At 43.3% G+C, this 10,000-nt stretch overlaps 2 protein-coding genes across 3 annotated transcripts in view; one reads left to right on the top strand and one right to left on the bottom strand.

Moving 5' to 3' along the window:
• The window catches only part of vezt (vezatin, adherens junctions transmembrane protein), an 18,074-nt gene extending 16,592 nt beyond the window's left edge, over window positions 1–1,482 (bottom strand). For both annotated transcript variants that reach the window (XM_062066423.1, XM_062066422.1), the window contains exons 1-2: window positions 1,362–1,482; window positions 825–1,022 (exon numbers count right to left, since the gene is read on the bottom strand). In XM_062066423.1, coding sequence (XP_061922407.1) covers window positions 825–860 — 36 coding nt within the window. In that variant the 5' untranslated portion in view covers window positions 861–1,022; window positions 1,362–1,482. The remainder of the gene's footprint in view (window positions 1–824; window positions 1,023–1,361) is intronic.
• A 782-nt stretch (window positions 1,483–2,264) lies between these two features.
• Window positions 2,265–10,000, top strand: part of fgd6 (FYVE, RhoGEF and PH domain containing 6) — a 49,321-nt gene continuing 41,585 nt past the window's right edge. Inside the window, exons 1-2 of the mRNA XM_062066427.1 lie at window positions 2,265–2,693; window positions 8,275–10,000. The exon at window positions 8,275–10,000 is cut by the window's right edge and continues 87 nt beyond it. Coding sequence (XP_061922411.1) covers window positions 2,681–2,693; window positions 8,275–10,000 — 1,739 coding nt within the window. The 5' untranslated portion in view covers window positions 2,265–2,680. The remainder of the gene's footprint in view (window positions 2,694–8,274) is intronic.

The raw sequence follows: 10,000 nt of genomic DNA on the forward strand, positions 1-10,000 counted from the left end.
TCAGCCATCATAGAGTCCATCCTGACCTCCTCCATCACAGTGTGGTTCCCCGGCGCCACAGTCCAGGATAAGAATAGACTGCTGCGCATCGTACGTGCTGCTGAGAAGGTGATTGGCTGCAAGCTCCCATCCCTCCAGGACTTGTTCTCCTCCAGGACCAGGAGGCGTGTGGGTCGGATCACAGCTGACTCTTCTCACCCTGGACACACACTATTCTCCCCTCTTCCCTCAGGCAGGAGACTACGCTCCATCCAGACCCACACCTCCCGCCACCTGAACAGTTTTTCCCCTCGGCCATCAGGCAAATGAACAATAACTCTTAACAGCAGCTCCTTGAATTCCTTCTAAGTCTATCTGATAGCTCAGTCACAGCTCTTTTTATACCAAATATGTGTTATATGTGTTTTATGTCGCACGTTTGCACCAAGAAAAATTCCTAGTTTGTGAACCCGTTCTCAAACAATGGCAATAAAACTATTCTGATTCTGAAGAGGTAGGCACTTTTCGGAGGTCTCAAGAAGGTAACAAATACAAGAATGTGTGTGTGTGTTTCAGAACTGACGTCATGGTTCTGTCTGCTCATCCCCGCCTAGTGTAAAGAGCTACTTATAATAAACTTACGCCGCTCGTCCCCTCTTAATAAGAGCTAGTAAAGCAGCAATATGAGAATAAACTGTGTCCTTGTGTGTTTATTTCAGCAATGTTTGTTATTGTGTTATCCTAGCTAGCCAACTAGCCGGCTAACGACAGCCTATATTGACATCAGCATGACAAAGCAATCGGCTAAACAAAGTGTCACGCAGCCGCCACGTCGTAATACCGACCTCAAATACAACATCTTCATCAAACTCCTCCGTCATTGCGCTCCTCCATCTGCGCGTAGCTCACTGTGTCTGGACGGAGGGAGGCGGAGAAGTCGCTGGTTTGGCCGGCTTGTTAAACCACGTCAATACTACATCTCCCATCAGGCTTTGCGGGGTTTCGCCCGGAAACACCGACGCTTGTTGTTGTCACAGCGCCCCCTGTGGTCATTGGAAACACGCCCAACCGTTAGAAGAGGCAGGCGAGGAAATGAACAGTGAAGTGACAACATCTAGTACAGGGGTCAAATCTGTCCGGAGCCGCAACAAATTAAAAGCCATATTACATACAGATATTATGTCATGAGATATACATTGAATTGAGATGACTTAAAGGAAACTAAATGAGCTCAAATATAGCTACAAATGAGATATAATGATGCAATATGTACATATAGCTAGCCTAAATAGCAGGTTAGCATCGATTAGCTTGCAGTCATGCAATGACCAAATGTGTCTGATTAGCACTCCACACAAGTCAATAACATCAACAAAACTCACCTTTGTGCATTCACGCACAACGTTAAAAGTTTGGTGGACAAAATGAGACAGAAAAAGAAGTGGCATAAAACACGTCCTAGAAAGTCGGAGAAAGTTATACATGGAAACAAACTAAGGTGAGTTCAAGGACCGCCAAAATTAGTAGGACAAAACGGCGCTCGCCAAATACTCGAATCAGTGAAGCATGTTTAATACAAACAGTGTGCTTTATAACAATTAGGGAGGTTTGTGTCATGTTTGTCCTCATACAGAAACCATATTAAAACAAAAAAAAAATGTTTCCCCTCATCTTTTTCCATTTTCCATACATTTTTTAAAAAGCTTCAGAGAGCCACTAGGGCGGCGCTAAAGAGCCACATGCGACTCTAGAGCCGCGGGTTGCCGACCCCTGATCTAGGGGGATGTCGAAGAGCGTTACTTCAAAATAAAACATTGTAAAAGAGGGTGGAGTGGAAACCGAAACAAATCTACCAAAAATAGCTTGTGTTGTACTGTTAGAGTACGTTATAAGCGATACATTTAAATACATACTCACACTGACACTCTAAACTCGTCACATACAGTGTACTTTTATTACGACGACAGGAAGTGTTTTTCTGTTGTCACTTTCCTCTTGACACAATCGACAAAAGTTTGCCGAAGCCGAAAAAACGCTGGGAAAAATGGAGCGAGGATAAATGTTTTTATCAATACTACATCTCCCATCAGGCGTTGGGGTTTTCTCCCGGAAACACCGACGCTTGTTGTTGTCACAGCGCCCCCTGTGGTCATTGGAAACACGCCCAACCGTTAGAAGAGGCAAGCGAGGAAATTAACAGTGAAGCGGCAACATCTAGGGGGAAGTCGAAGAGCGTTACTTCAAAATAAAACATTGTAAAAGGAAGAGGAGTGGAAACCGAAACAAATCTACCAAAAAATAGCTTGTAGTGTACTGTTAGTGTAAGTTATAAGCGATGCGTTTAAATACATACTCACGCTGACACTCTAAACTCGTCACTTAGGGAATACGGTGTACTTTTATTACGATGACAGGAAGTGTTTTCCTGTTGTCACTTTCCTCTTGACACAATCGACAAAAGTTTGCCGAAGCCGAAAAAAACGCTGGGAAAAATGGAGCGAGGATAAATGTTTTTATCAGTGGTCGTGTGAACGAGATAAGGAATAACAGCGACGGACCGCGTTGTGTTTCCTTCTCCGAGAGCGGATTTCCGAGGGGAGGGAAACATGTTGCCGAGAGAGGAAAGAACGAAGACCTTCTGGCTCCTCCATTGAAAGTACTTTTTTACGTTACTCATGGAGGAAGGAGCAAGTCTGGAGTCATGAGCACAGCAGGTTTGTTTCCGACTTAAAAATGAACAAAATCGGACTTTTCAGACCATCTAGAACGTTTTGTGTTAAAGGAAAAAACAACAGGAGTGGTTGTTTAAAGATAGCATCCACTGTTGTTGCACAGCCGCAGTTAATTACAGCTTTTCCCCCCTGAAAATAGCTTCCAAAAATGCACAATAGGAAAAGAGTCAACCTCACTTTGGGAGCTTTTCAAAATGCTGACAATCAAATAAAACTCCCTTTCCTGAAGAGTCACAGTTGCAGCTGCATGAAGTCAACTCCTTTGTCTTGTAACATCTGTCCTAATCTTGCTGCAACTTCTCCTCAATCCTAACAACAAAAAAAACAAAAAAAACATTCAACTCCGGCTTTGTTTGCGCTTAAAATGCAATTGAACTTTGTTTTGTGTCCTTTAGCTTCACTTTACTTGGCGCTTTATTTGAGCGTGCAGAACTCCGCTTACAAATCACATAATTGAGGATTCTCGACCTCGTCGGTGTCGTTTAAAGTACGTTAGACTCTTTGATGTTATTGTCATCATATTTGGATCAATTCGTCTTGTCGTGCCTGGCTAATATTTATTCATTTAATTGTTTGTACAAAAGCCAAAAGCAGTGAAGTTGTCACGTTGTGTAAATGGTAAATAAAAAGAGAATACAATGATTTGCAAATCCTTTTCAACTTATATTCAATTGAATAGACCGCAAAGACAAGATATTTCATGTTCACACTGAGAAACTTCATTTTTTTGGCAAATAATCATTAACTTAGAATTTAATGGCAGCAACACGTTGCAAAAAAGTTGTCACAGGGGCATTTTTTACCACTGTGTTACATGGCCTTTCCTTTTAACAACACTCAGTAAACCTTTGGGAACTGAGGAGACACATTTTTGAAGTGGAATTCTTTCCAATTCTTGCTTGATGTACAGCTTAAGTTGTTCAACAGTCTCCCTTCTCATATTTTAGGCTTCATAATGCACCACACATTTTCAATGGGAGACAGGTCTGGACTACAGGCAGGCCAGTCTAGTACCCGCACTCTTTTACTACGAAGCCACACTGTTGTAACACGTGGCTTGGCATTGTCTTGCTGAAATAAGCAGGGGCGTCCATGAAAACGACATATGTTGCTCCAAAACCTGTATGTACCTTTCAGCATTAATAGTGCCTTCACAGATGTGTAAGTTACCCATGCCTTGGGCACTAATACACCCCCATACCATCACACATGCTGGCTTTTACACTTTGCGCCTAAAACAATCCGGATGGTTCTTTTCCTCTTTGTTCCGGAGGACACGACGTCCACAGTTTCCAAAAACAATTTGAAATGTGGACTCGTCAGACCCCAGAACGCTTTTCCACTTTGCATCAGTCCATCTTAGATGAGCTCGGGCCCAGCGAAGCCGGCGGCGTTTCCGGGTGTTGTTGATAAATGGCTTTCGCTTTGATTAGTAGAGATGTAACTTGCACTTACAGATGTAGCGACCAACTGTAGTTACTGACAGTGGTTTTCTGAAGTGTTCTTGAGTCCATGTGGTGATATCCTTTACACACTGATGTCGATTTTTGATGCAGTACCGCCTGAGGGATTGAAGATCCGTAATATCATCGCTTACGTGCAGTGATTTCTCCAGATTCTCTGAACCTTTTGATATTACGGAGCGTAGATGGTGAAATCCCTAAATTCCTTGCAATAGCTCGTTGAGAAATGTTCTTAAACTGTTGGACAATTTGCTCAGGCATTTGTTGACAAAGTGGTGACCCTCGGCCCATCCTTGTTTGTGAATGACTGAGCATTTCATGGAAGCTGCTTTTATACCCAATCATGGCACCCACCTGTTCCCAATTACCCTGTTCACCTGTGGGAGGTTCCATATAAGTGTTTGATGAGCATTCCTCAACTTTCTCAGTCTTTTTTGCCACTTGTGCCAGCTTTTTTTAAACACTTTGTCGGCATCAAATTCCAAATGAGCTAATATTTGCCAAGAAAATAACCAACTTTCTCAGTTTGAACTTTAAGTATCTTGTCTTTGCAGTCTATTCAATTGAATATAAGTTGAAAAGGATTTGCAAATCATTGTATTCTCTTTTTATTTACCATTTACACAACGTGACAACTTCACCGGTTTGGGGTTTTGTACATTACGTTCCCTAAATCACATTAAAATGTTAGTCATTATCGCCCCATCAAGCATTAGTTCACATGCACAAAGTGATTACAAAATAATTTGTCTGAATGTGCTATATTCCTAATGCAGTTTAGAATAGAATAGAAAGTACTTTATTGATCCCTGGGGAAAATTCAGCACCATAGTTCGCTCACAATAGACAATAAACATTTAGGTATGTTTTTACAAGTGAATAATATAAATACAGTCTATTATACAGCATTATTCACATGTGAATAATAAAAAAATACAGTCTATTATACAGCATTATTCACATGTGAATAATATAAATACAGTCGATTATACAGCATTATTCACATGTGAATAACATAAATACAGTCTATTATACAGAATTATTCACATGTGAATAGCATAAATACAGTCTATTATACAGCATTATTCACATGTGAATAATATAAATACAGTCGATTATACAGCATTATTCACATGTGAATAACATAAATACAGTCTATTATACAGCATTATTTACATGTGAATAATATAAACACAGTCTATTATACAGCATTATTCACATGTAAATAACATAAATACAGTCTATTACACAGCATTATTCACATGTGGATAATATAAATACAGTCTATTATACAGCATTATTCACATGTGGATAATATAAATACAGTCTATTATACAGCATTGTTCACATGTGAATAACATAAATACAGTCTATTATACAGCATTATTCACATGTGAATAAAATAAATACAGTCTATTATACAGAATTATTCACATGTGAATAACATAAATACAGTGTATTATACAGCATTATTTACATGTGAATAATATAAATACAGTCTATTATACAGCATTATTCACATGTGAATAACATAAATACAGTCTATTATACAGCATTATTCACATGTGAATAATATAAATACAGTCTATTATACAGCATTATTCACATGTGAATAATATAAATACAGTCTATTATACAGCATTATTCACATGTGAATAATATAAATACAGTCTATTATACAGCATTATTCACATGTGAATAATATAAATACAGTCTATTATACAGCATTATTCACATGTGAATAACATAAATACAGTCTATTATACAGCAATATTCACATGTGAATAATATAAATACAGTCTATTATACAGTATTATTCACATGTGAATAATATAAATACAGTCTATTATACAGCATTATTCACATGTGAATAATACAAATACAGTCTATTATACAGCATTATTCACATGTGAATAATACAAATACAGTCTATTATACAGCATTATTCACGTGTGAATAATACAAATACAGTCTATTATAAAGCATTGTTCACATGTGAATAACATAAATACTCACACGTATTTATGTTTGGTGTCTGGTAAAGCATTTAGTGGTCATTGGTCTTTTCAAAAGACGACCGGGTGATGTCAAAAGTAGCATCCTGTTACATAACCCTCACACTTTGTGACTAATTACTTCTTACTGTTGACTTCAATGTAATTCCAGCATGCCTCAGGTAGCAAAATGAGTCAGAATGTATCCAAGGTTACATCGAGTGTGTTGAACGATTTCTTGCACACAATGACCCCGAGGGTGACCCCTTGACCTTGGCTGTAACCTGAGCTTGCAGCTGTTTTTTCGCCGGCTTTAGAGCATTGATGTCAAACTCGGTTTTCATTGAGGGGCCCCGACGCAGTTATGGCTGCTGCAGTTTCCTAATGAAGCCTTAGCTAGACGCTCCTCTACTCTCTCCGCCTCTCGCTTGCTGCGGCAACAACAAAAACTCCAGACACTCCTCTTCGTTTTGTGTATCGTTTGCTACTTTTGAACTTAATCATTCCAAAACATCAAACAATAACAATGTGGGGGGGAAAAATGTATGGCAAAATAAAGTGAGTGTGTTACAGTAACAGAGAGTAAGAAAAAGTAAGACTAAGGTCAAAAAACTGTGTGGCCCGATTCCACCATATCTGACTGCCATTACCCATAATGCACTGTGTCCAAACCTACCGTATTTTTTGGAGTATAAGTCGCACCGGAGTATAAGTCGCACCTGCCGAAAATGCACAATAAAGAAGGAAAAAAACATATATAAGTCGCACTTTTTGGGGAAATGTATTTGATAAAAGCCAACACCGAGAATAGACATTTGAAAGGCAATTTAAAATAAATAAAGAATAGTGAACAACAGGCTGAATAAGTGTACGTTATATGAGGCATAAATAACCAACTGAGAAGGTGCCTGGTATGTTAACGTAACATATTATGGTAAGAGTCATTCAAATAACTATAACATATAGAACATGCTATACGTTTACCAAACAATCTGTCACTCCTAATCGCTAAATCCCATGAAATCTTATAAATCTCTTACGTGAATGAGATGAATAATATTATTTGATATTTTACGGTAATGTGTTAATCATTTCACACATAAGTCGCTCCTGAGTATAAGTCGCACCCCCGGCCAAACTATGGAAAAAACTGCGACTTATAGTCCGGAAAATACGGTACTTATATTTTTTCTGTCAAAATGAAAAGAATCCATTACATTTAGTGAGAAAATATGAAGTACTTTATTGACACCAGTGTTTCCCACACATTCATTTATTTGTGGCGGCCCGCCACGGAAGAATTACGTCCGCCACAAGTTAAAAAAAAAATAAAAGAAAAAAAATATTTTTTTTAATTTTTTTTATTTATTTATTTTATTTTTTTTGTCCTGTCCAGCTTCTCAGGCAAATCATATAGTTGATGTAGATGCCCATATAGGCTGTTCAGATTTACTTTACAAAAGGGAAGTGTAGGACACTTCTCTTGTTGCCTTATTTGTATTTGACCACTACTGTTTCCTGTTTATTTGTTACTGACTGTGGCAGGACACCTCTGCCTCTGTTTCACTTTATGTTGCTGGTAAATAATATGGTTGTAGTAGTAGGCTAAAGTTAAATTATTTAGTATGCACTAATTAAAGGGGCAGAGCTTTAAGAGACATTTTAGCTTTTATATTTTATAAGATATATTTTTTGTAAGAACCACAATTAATAAATATATTTCAGTGAATAACTTATTGTTCAAATCTGTATATAAATATGTACATAAAGTGTTGTAATTATATTGTAAAATGGATGAATGGATGGACGTTTAAAACAAAACTGTTATTATTAATTAGTAAGTATACATTTTTTGAGCCTTTTTAGAGAAAATCATATTGTAGTAAATTATGCAAATTACTCGAAGATGTCATGATGACCACGCCCATAGCCACGCCCCCACCGCCACAGGTATCTTGGCAGTTTATGGGAAACACTGGACACATATCATTTCCGGGTGTTTGCGGGCCAGATAAAATGATGTCGTGGGCCAGATCTGGCCCCCGGGCCTTGAGTTTGACATCTTTTAGAGGAAGGAAGCTTTAACTATTTGTGTTCTCCACACAGGTGTGAAGAAACCTCCATTAGCGCCCAAGCCTAAACTTCCCGCTGTCGCCAAGCCCTCCCCGCCACCCATCGCCCCCAAACCGGGCCTGCTCGCCCAGCCCGCCCCCGCCGTCGTCTGCCTGCCTTCCCCCGCCACCCTCAAGAGGACCAAGCCGGCTGTTGCCCCCAAGCCCTGCATCCTCAAATCCCCCCCTACAGCGTCGCCGCCGCCCAAACCCGACGCCATCTCACCTCAGGACCAGGAGGAGGCGCTAGAGGAAGACCTCTCGCTCATCAGTGCTAAAAATGGGATTTTATCCCAGTCTGTCGAGCCGGAATTATGCTACATTGTTCCCGCCTGCTCATGCGGGCTGCAGGACCGCGCCCAGTGCCGGCGCCTGGAGAACGGCGTGCGCGAAGCGGACGAGCTAAAGAACGGCCTGCACGAACCAGCGGCGGCAAGCGAGGAGCACGTGTGCCTGGAGAAGAGCGAGGGGGTCGGCAAAAGGCCACGGGACAAGCCTCAGAGACAGAGACACTTGGACAGGCCGGGCAGGGAGGCGCGCGGGAATGACGGAGACTCGCCCGTCACGGAGGACGCCGAGTTGCGTTGGGCAGACGCCGGCTGTGATGTTGCAGGCAGCATCATCTCCACTCCTCCTGCGCAACGTCTCCACATGGAAAGCACCTGCGCACACCCGGACTTGGGCGTCCCCGCGGCCCCAAGTAAGCCTCTCCCCGTCCCCCAGCCTCGGAGGGTCAGGAAGCCCGCGCTGGTGAGGCAGGACGGCCTGGAGGCCGGAGTCCAGGAGGAGGAGGAGGAGGAGCATCAGAAGCCTGAGGAGGACTCCAGTCCCTTTCCTTCCCAGGAAGACTTCAGTCCTGGTGAGGATGAGCCCAGTGCACCTGTCCCCCCTCCCCGGCAGACCTCCCTCTCGCCTCGCCTCCACAGACCGGCCCGCGTGTCAAAACTCAGCAAAAACACTTCGCACTCCCTAAGTCTGCTCTCCCAGGCCGACCTGAGCCAGGAGGGTGACGGGCATCGGGAGGCGTGTGGCGAGGAGGAGGACGGCTACGGGGACTTTAAGCGCTACCCCGTCACTCACAGCCTCCCCAAGCAGATCAAGCTGGGCTGCCCCCCGCCCATGCTGCACGCCAGGAAAGCCTTCTCCGCCGAGGACCACCCCTCGGCGAAGGCGCCGCCCCGGAAACCTCAGAGACACAGCCTGCCCGCCGCCCCGCCGCCGCCGCCGCCCTCCGTCGGCCCCCCGCCGCCTCCTCACGGCCCCATGAGGGATCTGCCCGCGCCCCCGCAGGAGAAGGCCGCCTGGCGCTTCAGCTTTTTCAGCCGCCAGATGCCCACCAGGAGCAGCGTGCCCGCAAAGAGCCGAGCCCCCCCCGCGCTGGGGGGCAAGCAGAGGGCGCAGTCCTTCTCCGCGGCGGACCTGGCGACCCGCGTGGACCCCCACAAGAGGAGCCTCTCCTTCCGGAAGCTGCTGGAGCTTCGCATGTCTATGAAGATGCTGCCCAAGCTGCTGGCCAAGAGCGGACACTCCCTGGAGTGTCCCAACATGGAGTCCAAGCGCTGGGGCCAGAACGGCCCCGGGCGGCCCAGCAGCTACATCGAGGGGCCCGACATCAGCGGGGACTGCGATGAGGCGGAGTGCAGCGATGACGTGGAGTACGAGAACGTTCCGCTGTACGAGGAGATCCCGGAGTACATGAACCTGCCCTTCCACGGCGGCAG

This window comes from Entelurus aequoreus, linkage group LG12, assembly GCF_033978785.1.
Source record: "Entelurus aequoreus isolate RoL-2023_Sb linkage group LG12, RoL_Eaeq_v1.1, whole genome shotgun sequence".
In the NCBI taxonomy this organism is placed as follows: domain Eukaryota; kingdom Metazoa; phylum Chordata; class Actinopteri; order Syngnathiformes; family Syngnathidae; genus Entelurus; species Entelurus aequoreus.